Source organism: Vigna unguiculata, chromosome 6 (genome assembly GCF_037176805.1).
Source record: "Vigna unguiculata cultivar grain cowpea cultivar isolate G323 ecotype 2 chromosome 6, ASM3717680v1, whole genome shotgun sequence".
NCBI classification, from domain to species: Eukaryota; Viridiplantae; Streptophyta; class Magnoliopsida; order Fabales; family Fabaceae; genus Vigna; species Vigna unguiculata.
Genome location: NC_140797.1, coordinates 16,308,134 through 16,324,217, shown reverse-complemented (window position 1 = coordinate 16,324,217; position 16,084 = coordinate 16,308,134). Strand labels below are relative to the sequence as shown.

General features: G+C 39.4%; 1 protein-coding gene across 1 annotated transcript; it reads right to left on the bottom strand.

Moving 5' to 3' along the window:
• Positions 1-2,490: 2,490 nt before the first annotated feature.
• On the bottom strand, positions 2,491-4,075 carry LOC114171162 (uncharacterized). Its single transcript, XM_028056369.2, has 3 exons — positions 3,624-4,075; positions 2,660-2,744; positions 2,491-2,544 (listed from the first exon to the last, which is right to left on the bottom strand). The coding sequence occupies exons 1-3, from the start codon at positions 4,073-4,075 to the stop codon at positions 2,491-2,493; spliced, it is 591 nt and encodes a 196-aa protein (XP_027912170.2).
• Positions 4,076-16,084: the final 12,009 nt, after the last annotated feature.

Here is a 16,084-nt window from a genome sequence, read left to right as displayed (position 1 = left end):
ACACTCTTATGTTTTAACCATTTGTGAGAGTTTCCTCCCTAGGGAGTGAATACTTTTAAGCCTTATCTTGCAAAGCAAGTGATGACACATATCCACCCATTTTCAAGGTTGTCATGGCTTCTAGCCTAGCCATGTAGTGGCGTGCTTCTCACATTTTTATCATTTCTTTCCTTCCATTATATGTTTTCTTCTTCCTTTAATTGTTCTTAGTTTTCTATGGTTTATGTGCTTTCCATTTCCTTTTTGTTTGAATCAATCCATCATCTTCTTGTTTTGAGCTTTGTGAAAGGAACCTTCACATCTAGATAGCATGCTATCTTAATGTCCAGTAGGGATTTCACTTAGTTTTCTTAATCGACTCACTCCATATTCAATAATCTTAAAAAGAAACAAGATAATCCTTCATCATTTGGTATCTAAAACCTGGGTTATCTTGAATATGGTGTTTTTCATGTGCTAACCTTGTCTTGTAGTAGGTATCTTTGTATGGTTCGAATCCACTTCCATTCCACACAAAAAACAGTGTTAGCAGAAAACTTGACCATTTTAAAACATTAAATTGCACCCGCTCATTGGTCCAAAAATTACATTTTTGGTGTCAAAAGAAAGCTCTTTGAGTCTAGTTTCCAGAAAAAAAAGGACCAACCCATTTGAAGTTCTGTGGAGAAAGTTATGATCAAATTAGTGAGCAAAGGTCAGATCTGCCAAGAATACGTGAATCAGCATTTTCAGGTTCTATTGTGGTAGTTTGGCTACGGTTTTTGCACCTCTTTAAGCTCCTAAATGTGGTTGGATAACATTCTCTGGATGCTTAGTCTTGAACCTCAAATCCATGAGTTTAAATGATAGCTACATGTTTGTGTCTTTGTGTATGTCATGTTGTCTTTAAATGTGCCTAACTTTTGTTACCCTTATAAAGGATGGAACAAGAGCTCATAAAAGGGAGGTGCAAATCCTCCCCCAAATCAAGTCAAGTTTCATCTACAAAGGCTTAAAGAATTTATGGTCAAATTCCCTCCAAGGAGGGGAGGATGATGAAGGATTGACCCCAACCAAGGATGGAGGCACATGCTTAAGAAGACTAAGCATGTTTAGAAAGGAAGTTCACTAATCCTTCATCCCTTTCATTTGTGTTTATTATTTTTGATTCCCTAAGTTGAGTTAGTTGAATCAACTTTTGTTGACTTGTTGACCTTTGACTAGGTTTGACTTGTTGATAATAGTTGACTTTACTTAAGCCAACATGCTAATCTATGTTTATTTGCTTTGTAGGTTAATTAGGAGTAAGAAAGCAATGCTAGGTGGTTGATGAAGGATTGACCCCAACCAAGGATGGAGGCACATGCTTAAGAAGACTAAGTGTAACATCCCTAAAAGATATTACCTAAAAAAAATATTTAACGATATAAAAAGAAGCTTGAAAGTCGCAGCTTTATTAATTTCCCGCCACGGGAATAAATCAAAGTATAATGTTCAATACGTCAATCATTTAATAATTATAAATAATTCCAAAAGTAATTACATGTTCCAACAAAAGTTTAAAACATCGTAAATCCCTAGCTCTAATTCCCAGCTAGTCCCTCTCTCCATCTCGAGTGTTAGCAGCATTACCTGTATCATCAACTGCTCCCGTGTAAAATTACACGATCATCGTCAAACACAGACAGAAAGGGTGAGCTCGACAATAAATATAAAATCACATAAAATTAAATAATAGAAACCACCCACTCTTATTATCATAATTATATCTTGGTTACATTCTCAACATACCCCAAGGTTTTTCAACCACTAGCATACAACAAAGTTAGTCATGGACTCAGGATTCCTGATGCTCACACGAACCTGCCCGCTCGTGGTCTTGCCTCTACGAACCTCCCCACTCGTAGTCCTACTCTACGGACCTACCCGCCCGTAGTCCAACACATGTGATTCATAAGCTACGTACCTCCCCGCACGCAGCATCTCTCAACTGTGAGCACTGAACATACGAACCTACCTCGCTCGTATCCCCACAGGAGAGTAATCGAGTATGAACCTCCTCGCTCATACCATCACATGTTATCCACCATCAATGAACCTACCCGCTCATGGCACAACATCTCCTGATCCACGTTTCATCAAAGCGTACAACCAATACACACAAACTGCACTAAATTCGCTTGGGCTAGAAGCCTTAGCTTAAGCGATCAGGCCTGTCTCGCTTAGGCTAAGCTTCCTCGCTTGAGCGAGCGTGCTGCCAGGGTTCACGTGCAAAGGCTCGCTTAGGCGAGATGGCCTCGCCTGGGCGAAATCTCTGCTTCGCTCAACACAAAACACTCACCTAGGCGACGAAATATTAGAACACACCCTCCTTAGTTGTGATTTCTCACTCAAGCGAGTACCTCTCGCCTGAGCGAGGTACTCTGTCGCTCAAAACATGGGTTCCTCGCCTGAGCGAGATGTGTAGACACACCCCAAAACTTCGTTTCTGCTATTCTCGCCTAGGCGAGCCTAGTTAGCTCGAGCGGGAATAGCAAATATTCTCCCTGTCATGCGCGCAGAAACCTACACCCAAAAGCCCTAAAACCCCATTAAACTATGTCCAACAATACATCATATGATTCAACATTTTGTGCATGAATTGAACATCAAATTGGTCACTCTAATTGTGAAAACAGACCCTCAACACAACAGTACAGTAAATTCCCATAATTCCCATACAATGCATACAAATTGACCAAACCCGCATAGCAACCATTTCACCACTGATTCATACCATAAGAAGCACAAAAATTCATGATCAAACCAAATCATACATACAATCTCAGAGTATACGAAATTCATAAACAGAAAAACACACAAAGGAACTCCCCTAACCTGGAAATCCTTACTTCTAGTGGTTGCTCAACTTTGGCTTTGTGGTACCCAAAACCTTTTCTTTTCTCTCCAAAATAAAATGCAGTTTTACTCACAATTCCCAACTCACCTTTTTCCCTCAAGTTCGTGCTCCTTCCCTCTCTCACGATTTTCAGTCTCCAAAACCCTCTAATTGCTTTGTTTTTACCCTTTTATATGACCCCTAATTGTGACTAATAAAAAGGAAACGAAAATTAGACTTAGTGATGCTTTGATTGCTACTCAAGGCCCATTACTTAGTGACTTTTCAGCCCCTCTTGGATGCCCTTTCTACTAGGGTTTTCTATGCCCTTTCACATGCAACCCACAATGATATTTAGCAAAAATAAAGGGATTAATTTCGTTTTAAACAGGATTTGAACACACACCCCTGAAATTCCAAGATCAAAGCATAACCAATTTAACCAAGTCATGTTCGTGTTAATTCCTCAAATTCTATAAGTATGTTATCACTAACATAATCCTACATATTAAAATTAATATAACTCAAAGAACACACAAATAGCATACCTAGGACTTGAACCCAAGTCCTTTCACACAATCAAGTACTCTCAACCACTTGAGCTAGTAGTTTTCCACATACAACAATTAGCATTAAATGCCATAAAGGCTTCTACTAATTACTAATTTAATTATTTAAATTTCCCGGGTTTTACATTCCCCCCACCTTTAAAGATTTTCGTCCTCGAAAATTGCACTTACCAGGAAAAAAGTGTGGGTAAGATTGCCTCATGCTATCCTCCATCTCCCAAGTCATCTCCTGAGTGATTGCATCCCAGAGGACCTTCAATGTCTTTATTTCATTTCCTCGCAGCTTTTTCACTTGCGAGTCAAGGATCCGCACCGGTCCAGCGTTCACCGTCAACTCTTCCCTGATATGAATATCATCTGACTCTAGTACGTGGGATGGATCTGCTATGTATTTTCGCAATTGAGACACGTGAAACACATGCAGATTCGCCAAGTGCGGTGGCAGGGCAATTTCATAGGCTACAACACCAATCCTTCTCAGTATCTGATAGGGCGCAACAAACCTCAGAGTTAACTTTCTTGAATTGATAGCCCTTCGTATTCCTGCCATCGGTGTTACTCGGAGGAACACATGATCCCCAGCTTCAAATTCTAAAGGCCTCCTCCTCTTGTCCGCATAGGACTTTTGCCTGCTCTGAGTTGCCTTCATTCTCTCCCGAATAGCTTTGACTTTCTCAGTAGTTGTTGTAAGAACTTTGGACCCAACTAAGCATGTTTAGAAAGGAAGTTCACTAATCCTTCATCCCTTTCATTTGTGTTTGTTATTTTCGATTCCCAAACTTGACTTAGTTGAATCAACTTTAGTTGACTTGTTGACCTTTGACTAGGTTTGACTTGTTGATTATAGTTGACTTGACTTAAGCCAACATGCTAATCTATGTTTATTTGCTTTTTAGGTTAATTAGGAGTAAGAAAGCAATGCTAGGTGGCGCATGGTGATTGGGGAGCATAAATGATGTGGAGGAGAGAGTAAAGCAAAGGCATAAAGCATAAAGTAAAAAGCATGAAGCAAGTGTACCTATATACCTTTGGTCTCCTTTGTTTTTAGCACACTTTGGTCACTTTTTGGAGACATATGAGACACATTCTTTGTCTCCTTTTGTGCTAGAACGAAATTAGCCTTGCACACACCATAGTTAGCTCTTTTGTCTCTCATTTTTTGTAACCTTATTTGACCTAGTTTCTAGAAGCTAGGGTTAGGTTTTTGTGGAGACATCCTTACGTATCTTTTATTTGCTTAGAGGCCCCTAAACTTTTCTATATAAGGGGTGCTCCTAGACATGTAAAAGGGTTGAACATTTGGAAGTAAAAACACTCTTGTGTCACAACCATTTGTGAGAGTTTCCTCCCTTGGGAGTGAATACTTTTAAGCCTTATCTTGCATAGCAAATGGCGGCACACACCCACTCATCTTCAGGGTTGCCATGTGATGAAGATGTGACCACCTCATCAAGTTCCAAGGAGGCCAACCCTAGGAGGATCACTAGGAGCATGACAAAAGGGAAGGCATTATCCTCTCTATCTTTATTTTGCATTTCTTTAGTTTCAATTTCTTGAAGTTCGTTGTGGTTGACTATTTTGAGTTGACTTGTTGACCTTGACTTAAGGGTGGACTTGTTGACCCAAGATTAGCTTAACCTTAAACCAACATGCTATTAAATTCCTTAATTTACTTTTTGTAGGAATAAGAAAGGAGGAGGACTACATGGGAGACACTTGGCATCCTAAGGAAGAGAGAGAAGGAACAAGACTTTCTAGAAGCATCTAGAAAGGGGAGGCCCACATGTCTTGGACACCAGGTCTTCTAGAATGTTCTAGAACCCTCCTTTGGGAGCCTTGGCCATGAAGACTTGCAACCTAGGAGACTTGGACGAAATTTCTCCCATACCCTATGTTGACCTACTTTATAGAACATGCTAGGTTTCTTTTGTAACCTTCTACTTTGTTGTTTTCCTAAGGGCCCCCTAGACTTGTCTATTTAAGGGGACCTCTAACACTTGTAGAAGGGTTGAACATTTTGGAGAAATTATACACTTTGTGTTTCAACCTTTTGTGAGAGCATTCCTCCTTAGGGAGTGGATTTCTTTCAAGCCTTATCTTGCCTTGGCAAGTGTCGACATACACCACTCATCTTCAAGGTTGCCATGGCTTCTGCTAGCCTAGCCTTGTAGTGGCGTGAATTCTCCATTCCTCCCCTTTCCCTTACTTTTCATTTTATCTTTCTTTACTCTTCTTGGTTTATATTATTTCTATTATATGTTTTCCCTTTTGATTTCATACTCTCCATCAATCCATTCTCTTCCTCTTTGGAACCTTGGAAAGGAACCTTCCCATCTAGATAGCTTGCTATCTTAATGTCCAGTGGGGATTTCCTTGGTTTTCTTAATCAATCATCACCATATTCATTAATCTTCTAAAAGGAACAGGATAATCCTACATCATTTGGTATCAGAGCCTGGTTGTCCTTGAATATGGTGTTTTCATGTTCTAACCTTGTCTTGTGTAGCTATCTTTGAATGGTCAACATAAAAACAATGCTGGCAGAAACTATTCACGATTTTAAAAGATTAAACTGCACCTGCTCAGTGGTCCAAAAATTACGTTCTTGATGTCAAAATAAAGCTCTGTTAGTCTAGTTTTTAACAAAAAAAGAACCAATGCATTTGGAGTTCTATGGAGAGAGTTATGATTAAAATATTGAGGAAAGGTCAGAACTGCCGAGATCACCGCGAATCAACGTTTTTCAAGTTATGTTGGGCAGTTTTGGCTACTGTTTTTGTTACTCTTCTTACTCCTAAATGTTGTTGGATAACATGTCTTTGTGTGCTTAATCATTTACCTTCATTTCCAAAAGTTTAAATGCATGATAGCTACATGTTTGAGTCTTTAAATGTGCCTAACTTTTGCTTGAGTCATATGTCATATGTTAGCTTGAAGTTTTCTTGTTCTTGTTATTCTAAGTATTTGAATATTGCATTCACCTTATGTCTTGTTTGATGTATGCTCCTTGAACTTTATTTTTGGCCTAAAAATTTGGGAACTAAGTGTCCAAGCCACCCAAAACACCTTTCTCATCATTTTGTGAAACTAGTTTTTGAAAGAAGAAAAATTTTGGTACACTTTTACAATCTTACAGAGAGAAATATGGCTCTTTGATGAACCAAAATTGTGTTTCCACTAAGTGTTATGCTACTAGTTTTCATATTTGGGTGTTGGGTGATATTGGCTAATTAGTTCCATGTTTGATGAAGGCGTGACCACTTCCTTAGAAGCTCCCCCAAGAAGGATCACTAGAAGCATGTCTAGAGGGGAGTCTTCTATTCCATCACCTTTATCTTTGTTTTGCATTACTTTAGTTTGAATTCCCTAAGTTGGTTTCTAGTTGACTTATTTTGGTTGACTTGGTTGACTTTGATCCAAAGTTGACCTTTGACCAAGATTAGATTAACTTAAACCAACATGTTAATCCTTGTTTGTCTTGTTTTATAGGTAATTAAGAGAAAGTAGAGCATGGCTAGGTGGCACTTGGTGATTGGAGCACTTGGATGAAGTGGAAGAGAGAGGAAAGCAAAAAGCATAAAGCAAAAATAAAAGTAGACATGTACCTTGTCTCCTTTTGCCTTTGTGGTTTATGCCTTAGAAGGTCACTTGGTCTCCTTCCTCTTTTGGCCTAGAATCCTCATGGGAATGCCTCCACCAATCATCTCCCTTCACTTGGACAAGACTCACTCTCACATTAGGTTTAGGGTTTGCTAGTTAATCCTTTTTCATGTTTTTGTATTTGCTAAAGGACCCCTATCAACTCCTATTTAAAGGGTGCTCCTTGTCTTGTAAAAGGGTTGATCATTTTGTTATAAACTTTGTGCATTCAATCACCAATTTTCGTGAGCTCTCCTTCCTAGAAGTGAATTCACCTTTGCCTTATCTTGCTTGCAAGTGGCGGCACCATCACTCATCTCTAGGGTTTTGTTGGCTTAGATCCCCCCTATGAGTGGCGTGTTTCTTCCATTCTTCATCTTCTATGCTTTCAGTTTTTAATTTTTCTTCTTTCATTTTGCTCTTTAAGTGTTGTTATTGCCGTGTGTGTTTAAGCTTGAATCCAACTCTCTTCTTCCTTTCATGAGCTTGAGAAATGAACCTTCACATCTAGATAACATGCCATCTTAAAGTCCAGTGGGAATTTTCAAAAAGCTTTCTTAAACAACTTCACCATATTCATAACTCTAAAAGGAAACAAGATAATCCTTCATCATTGCTTAAAACTTGGTAATGATCTTTCTTGGTATATGCATGATTTGAGACTTGGTGATGCATAGTTCAAGTATTTTTCCAATAGAGTCTTTTCATGTGCTTTTCTTGCTTGTTTTGATTTAAAGTTTTCTTTGTTTTGTCTTAGTAGTCTTCTTCCTTTGCTTTCCTTTGAGTGTAGTGGCCAAGCCACTTGAACTTGTCTTGAAAAGGTTTCCAAAAACTTTGAAAGCATTTCACTCCTTTTTGGTGGATTTGAGTGTAGCCTTGCCTTGTTGCTTTGGGGGAGAGTGATCAAAACACTTGGGTTGTTTATTTTGACCACACTTGGTCACAAGTTTCTTATCATTTATTAACAAACTTCTTTACTTGTCTCGAATTTTTGGAGTTGTTTTATAGGAAAACATGGATTTGAGTCCGGTTTTGGAGGATGTAAGAGAGGGAGAAGGTTCGGCTTCTCCATACTCACCTCAAGTGGTGACTCCCGTGGCACATCAAGGGACCATCATTGATGTCACTAGCCTCCTCGAACAAATGGAGCTTAAAAGGCAAGAAGATAGGGAACAACAAGAGAGAGCCTTTCAAATGTTCATGCAACAACAAATGCAACAAATACAACAAGTGCAACAACAAATTCAACAAGTGCAACAACAACAACAACAAATCCAACCAAGAGAGGAAAGAAGGGCAAGGAGGTGATCTCCTTCCGTGGACTCCTATGGAAGTGAAGAAAGAAGAAGAAGGCCCGAATGGGGTGGAGAAAGAAGGCACCAAGTGCAACATCAAAGGCAACCTCCTCCCATCAAAATCCCAAAGTTCAAAGGAGAACATGACCCCAATGCTTACATGGAGTGGGAACAAAAAGTGGATCAAAGTTTTAGCATTCATAGAGTTAGTGATCAAGAGCAAGTAGACTTGGTAGTTTTAGAGTTTGAAGAGTATGCCATGACTTGGTGGCATCAAATTTGTATGGACAATTATAACCAAGAGCCACCCGCGGCTTCTTGGATGAACATTAAAGTTAAAATGCGCGAATGTTTTATACCTTCCTATCATAGGATGAAGACTCTTTTGAAGCTCCAAAGGCTTCAACAAGGGTCTATGTGTGTGGAAGAATATTTCAAATTGATGGAGTCCATGCTCTTAAAGGTAGGACTCTATGATGAGCATGAAGAAGAGAAAGTCACTAGGCTTGTGAGTGGTCTAAGGAGGGAAATTCAAGATGTAGTTAATAAAAAAATATTTAAAAGATAATGCAATAAAAAAATTTATAATTAAAAATTCCTTTTTAAACCTTATTTTATAACAATTTTCAAATTTTCGTTATTAATTATTTTTGTAAAAATAATTTCAAAAGCCATATTTTTACATCATTTTCATAATTAAGCTAAAAAAATAAATTGCGGACATAATTGTAATCTTGATATCAGCCTTAAACCAAAACATAACAAAGTTGATTTTAAAATAAAAGAATATCTCTCTTCCTTCCCCTCTCTCCCTCAAGGTTGATGGGATGGAGAGGGATAGGGATGTCAAAAAAATCCGTACCCCTTGGTATCCGCGGATAAAACCCGTAACGGGTAGGAAATGGATTTTAAAAATGGATACCCGCTACCTGCGGGTACGGATATTTTTGATACCCACATGTTAACGGGGCGGGTACGAGTATCATAGTATCCGTACCCGTGGATACCCGTACCCGCTAAACTTTAATTCAACAAAGTACCCTCATATATATATATATATATGTATATATATATTAGTAAAAAGTATTCTAGCCTCATTTTTTTCTAAGTTGAAAATCTTGTCTTCATTCTTCAAATTTCAAGTATTGATACGTTGTCTTCTTCCAAGTACACCCTTGACATTCTTATCTTTCCTTTATTTGAAATTGGGCATATACATCAAATCCAAGATAGACAATGACGTCTATGATATGCTTGTTGTCAAATGATGGAATCAAAATAAGAATACTTGGCACATGGCAATTGAGGTTTATTATTTGTTTATTTTGTTTATTTTTTAGGAATCAATTGGAAAAATTGGACTTTTTGATCTAAACATTAATTAAAGAACTTTCATTTTGTTGAACGTCATTTTATATTTACTTTTATAATTATTTGGACTTGTATGAACTTGAGTTTCTTTGAACTTTATTTAAAATTTATGACAGTGATGTATTTTATTTTATTTTATTTGAATTTATGATTAAATATTTGTTTTTTAAATAATTTTGTAAATACCCGTGGGTATCCATGGATACCCGCGGATATGAAAAAAATAGACGGGTACCCGCATAATAGATACCCGACGGATATGGGTATGGGTACGGGGCAGATATTTATCCAGCGGGTAGGGTACGGGGGAGCTACTACCCGTATCCTACCCGCCCCGTTGACATCCCTAGAGAGGGAGAGGATGACATCAAGTTGATTAGAGTATGAAGTTTGTGTTATTCACTTTAAGTGGATTAAAGGTGAAAGTGGGTGCATTAAGAGTAAAGTTTGTGAAAGTTTGTGAGTAATTTGATGGATGTGATAGATTAAAACTTATATTTAAATCATAAAAAACAAGATTACCAAATTGTACTTTATTTTAAAAATAATTAAAAATTATTATTATATAAGTTTGACTTATCGTAGAAGAAATATGAAAATGTATAAATGAAAATATCATATTTTAATAAAAAAATATTTAAAAGATAATGTAATAGAAAATTTTATAATTGAAAATTACTTTTTAAACCTTATTTTATAACAATTTTCAAATTTTCGTGATTAATTATTTTTGTAAAAATAATTTGAAGAGTCATATTTTTACATCACTTTCATAATTAAGCTGAAAAATAAATCGCGGGCATCATTGTAATCTTCATATCACCTTCAAACCAAGACATAATGTAACATCCCGTTAGGATATAACGGTTATATAAATGAAATGAAGAAAAATAAAATACTCAGCGCATTTAATAATACCTCATTTTCCCAAAGCGCGGGAAAACTCAAATTTTATTAAACGATCGAATAAAGTTTATTAACATCTACTACAAAACCAAAATCATAATGTTATAAAATCACCCATCAGGGTTTACAACTATTTTCAAAAGCAGTAAATAAACGTAAGAGTTTCCCAAGTCGAACCCCTCTCCGCGACTAAGTTGCACCTGAGCCACCTGCATCATCAACATCTGCTCCCGTGTACTACGTACAAGATCATCGCCAAACACACGCAGATAGGGTGAGCTTAGCAGATAAATCATATATACAAGGCTACAAACATATATATCAACAAACACACGTATCACAGTACTTAACTTAACTTCCAATATTGTTCTACACTTTTATTCCGACTATCTGACCCTCAAATCGGGTTATTCGTATTCTACATCGTTTAAGGATTACTTGAAGGTGACTTGCTGCCTCACCTATCGGCCACAACCGATAGAGCATGTGCATGAAAACATGCTACGGATCATACACCGCAACGCCAGGTAGAGTTCCCATATACGAACATAGTCCGTATCGTCCCAAGACTACCAAACTCGTCAGCCAACAACTGAGGAGGGCAATCTATCTAGACCCATCTGTACTGGCCACAACCAGTACACTCACAACTCAAGAGATGCTATTCCGAGCCACAACTCGAGGAATACCACGTGTTTAACCCCTATCCCGAGCCACAACTCAAGGGATACGTTCCGAGCCACAACTCAATACAACAACACTCCATTTGAATTCCCTATCATGAATATTCATGGTTCACAGATTCTAGCTCCCAATGCACTTCTCACTAAATGAATCATAACAATTCTCATAGACTTGACTAGTCACAATGTACCTGCATCACTTAGAGTACCTTACTTGAAACCATTTTCCCACTCTAGATTCACGTACTCTTATTGCAATTTAGTATAACCCACCCTTTTCGCTAAACAGTACCTATGTTCATACGATACTTGTCCCCATTTCCTTCCCCTTTTATAACTTACTTAAATATACAAGTTTATCTCGCTATATTTTATAAACTTATTTCCACTATACTCAGATTTACATTACCACCTTCCAACGAGACCTTTCAAGATCCAATATTGCACTCACACAGTTTTATGACTCATACCAAAACCTCAATTACAATTATCCCTTGTTATTCTAATATACTCATACTCGCATACCCTATCCACCGTCTATGTAATTTCATTTCATAAACTCCCCATCCCTATGACTCCGAACTTCAACTAAATGCACTCATTCTCACACCAAGCTTCCACTGACCCTCAACTCCCGCTCGATCACGAAAAACACCCCCTCTGCACTGTCGCCGACGTCGCCTGGCGGTGCATCAGTTCTAGAACTTCCCAAACTCCTGCACTACACCAACCAGACTCCAAATCTCGCCCACTTCTTGCAATTTGACATTCATAACGTCCCTTATTTGACTTTACCGATTCCATAGATTTTCCTTTCAGAATTTCCACACAAATGAACTTTACATTACCAGATTTCCCAATTTTATTATCTTAGTACCTAGCTGCACTGTTTCATTACTTATACAGATCATTCAAGCCGAAAATCAACAAATACCACTCCTACCATCTTATAACTAACTTTCCCCACCTTATTCATCTATCAGAAATCTCCCAGAAAGCACAAAACCAGAAAATCGAGTCAGTAGACTCGCGTCGCCTGGCAGAAATTCATCACCGCCAGGTAGCTCATAAAAATAAACCCAGAATTTCATCCTTCATTTGCCTCACCTGGCAGTACCGGGTTCCACCGCCAGGCGCTGCCCCCAGAAACACCCCAAACAGACACAGTTGGCATGAGCCGCCTGACGGCTAAGCATAGCCCGCCAGGCGGTTTCTAGAAATTTTCCAGAAATCCGAATTTCAGAATCAGAACAAGAATCATACATCACTATCATCATACAGTTCATGGGATTTAATAAAAACAATAAGGCAAACGGAGTCCAGCTCCCCTAACCTGGATCCTTTCGCTTAAACTTCGACAATTTGTAAGGTTCACCTTCGATCACCCACCTTCCTCGCTTCCTCACAATTCAGCACCGCAACTCTCCCTCAAGTCTCACAACTCAGATTTTCGTGCTTTCTCTTTGGTATGCTTTCCAACTTGTCAAACCTTAGCTCTTAACCTAATTTTCCCTTTTAAAGTGTGCCTAAAACTAAGTGATTAATACCAAAACGAAAATGGCATTGAATAGGACATAATGTGCCATTCAACTCCCCCTACGGCTGCCTTTCCAGCCTCCTTTGGCTGCCCACTCACTTAGGTTTCCTTTCCACCTTTCCATATTCAAGTCAAAGCCAAAAATGCCCAAAAAAATATAAAGCTTAATGTAAATTCTCCAAGGCTTGAACCCATAACCATGCAATCGCCAAATCAATATCAAACCATTTAACCAATTCATATTTCATGCTAGAAATCACAATTCAATCATCATATCATACCAGAACATGTTTTCATAGAAAATAATAAAACAATAACACAAAAGTTATCATACATAGGACTCGAACCCAAGTCCTCTCACACAATCAAAGTACTCTCAACCACATGAGCTAGCACTTTTCCACATCATACCAACCATAATTTAATGTCATAATTATTTCCCCTCCCGAATTTATTAATTAATTAATTATTTAATTAATTAAATTCTACGTGTCTTACAATACTCCCACCTTTAAAATTTTTCGCCCTCGAAAAAGAGAACTTACTAGGGAAGAGATGAGGATAGGACCGCCTCATGACATCTTCCATCTCCCATGACATCTCCTTTCCTCTGAGCTTTTTTATTTGAGAATCCAAGATTCTCATTGGTCCGGCTCCAATGGTCAAGTCCTCCCGTATCTGCATATCACCATCCTCCAGAACATGCGTAGGATCGGCTATGTATTTTCTCAGCTGTGACACATGGAAAACATTATGCAAGTTTCCCAAGTGTGGTGGTAATGTTATCTCACACACTGCAGGACCAATCCTCCTCATGATCTGATATGGTCCGATGAATCGAGGTGTCAACTTTCTCGATTTAAGTGCCCTGCCAATACTTGTAGTAGGAGTCACTCTAAGAAACACGTGGTCCCCTGCCTCAAACTCAAGCGTCCTCCTCCTCTTATCTGCATAAGACTTCTGCCTGCTCTGAGTCGCGCGCATCCGATCCTGAATCACCCTTACCTTCTCGGTGGTCTGCTGTAAGAACTTTGACCCAAGAACCACTACCTCGCTATCCTGCTGCCAACACAATGGTGTCCTGCATCTCCTACCATACAGGGCCTCGTAGGGAGCCATTCCAATACTTGAATAATAACTATTATTATAAGTGAATTCTACCAGCGGCAGTACATCACTCCAAGTACCCTAATGGTCCAAAACACATGTCATCAGCAGGTCCTCCAACGACTATATAGTCCGCTCAGACTATCCATCTGTATAAGGATGATAAGCGGAACTCATTCGGAGCTGAGTACCCAGAGCGTTCTGCAATGACTGCCAGAACCTCTAGGTGAACCTCAGATCTCTGTCCGACACAATACTCGCCGGCACTCCATGTAACCTGACAATCTCCCAAACATACAAATCCGCCAGCCTATCCATATTCATCTTCTGATTAATCGGCAAAAAATGAGCACACTTCGTCAATCTGTCTACTATCACCCAGATTGAGTCGTGCCCTCTCACCGATCTCGCAAGTGTGTGACAAAATCCATGGAAAGGTTATCCCATTTCCACTATGGAATGTCCAGAGGCTCTAACATACCACCCGGTCGCTGATGTTCTATCTTCGCTTTCTGACATACCAAGCAAGAAGCTACGTAATCAGCCACTTTTGTCTTCATACCCGTCCAACAGAAAGAGGCTTTCAAATCTTTATACATCTTAGTCATACTAGGGTGTATGCTAAGACGACTCTTATGCCCCTCATCTAGGAGCATCTTCTTTAGAACTCTGCTGCTAGGAACACACACTCTCTCCCGAAACCGTAGGATCCCATCTTTGCCCATCCGAATATCCTTCCTCTTCTCAATGCCCAACTCACCAATGATTTGTTGCAGCTCCTGATCCTTACCCTGTTCCACTCGAAGCTCATCTAGGAACTCATTCGTGATCCTCAGCATACTGCATCGTATCTGTCCAGGCCCCATATCCAACCCCAGATTCATGTCCCCCAACTGCTCTATCAACTCTAACTCTCTAATCATCATAGCTGATACATGAATTCTCTTCCTACTCAGGGCATCCGCTACGACGTTAGCTTTACCAGGTTGGTACAATAGCTCAAAGTCACAGTCCTTTAAATACTCCATCCAACGCCTCTGTCTCATATTCAGCTCCTTCTGATCAAACAAGTATTTTAAACTTTTATGATCGCTGAATACCTGAAACTGCGCCCTATATAGATAATGCTTCCATGTTTTGAGAGCAAACACGACTGCCGCTAACTCCAAGTCGTGTGTCGGGTAATTTTTCTCATGAACCTTCAACTATCTCGATGCATAGGCTACATGCCGTTTATCCTACATCAACACACAGCCTAACCCCTGATACGAGGTCCCACGGTACACCTCAAATATTTTAGTCATGTCAGGGATTGCCAGTATCGGTGCGATGGTCAGTCTTCTCTTCATATCCTCAAAGCAAGCTTCACACTCATCTGTCCATGAGAAGGGTTGATCCTTTCTCGTCAACTGGGTAAGGGGTTTCACCATTTTGGAGAAACCCTCCACAAATCGTCGATAATACACTGCCAAACCCAGAAAACTTCGCACCTCTGAAACTGTCTGAGGCCTCTCCCACTTCACCACGGTCTCGATCTTAGCCGGATCAACTGCAATTCCTTGGGCTGAGATCACATGGCCCAGGAATTTTACCTCCTCCAACCAGAACTCACATTTTGATAACTTGCCATACAACTGGTGTTCTCTGAGAATCCCCAACACCACTCTTAGATGCTCTGCATGCTCTTCTATGCTCTCAGAGTAGATCAGGATATCGTCGATAAACACTACCACAAACGGATCTAGATATGGCTGGAAAATCCTATTCATATAGTCCATGAATATAGCTGGCGCATTGGTCACCCCGAATGGCATCACTACATACTCGTAGTGGCCATAATGTGACCTAAAGGCAGTCTTATGGACATCCTCTGGCCTGACAAGGATCTGATGATATCCAGATCTCAAGTCTATCTTCGAGAACACCGCAGCTCCCCTCAGCTGATCCAACAAATAATCAATCCTTGGCAGCAGATACTTATTCTGTATCGTTAACTTGTTTAGCTGCCGGTAATCAACACATAACCTGGAGCTACCATCTTTCTTTTTCACTAGCAGCATCGGTGCTCCCCACGGTGATGCACTCGGTCGGATGAACTTCTTCTCAAGTAGATCCTCGAT

Bases quoted from the DNA above. Each gene is read 5' to 3' on its own strand.
- LOC114171162 (XM_028056369.2), bottom strand. From the start codon at position 4,075: ATGAAGGCAACTCAGAGCAGGCAAAAGTCCTATGCGGACAAGAGGAGG. The intron at 2,745-3,623 runs GCAATCTTACCC...GGTATGAATCAG, and splicing joins GAGATGGAGGATAGCATGAG to TGGTGAAATGGTTGCTATGC. The intron at 2,545-2,659 runs GTCTGTTTTCAC...TTTTGGGTGTAG, and splicing joins ACTGTACTGTTGTGTTGAGG to GTTTCTGCGCGCATGACAGG.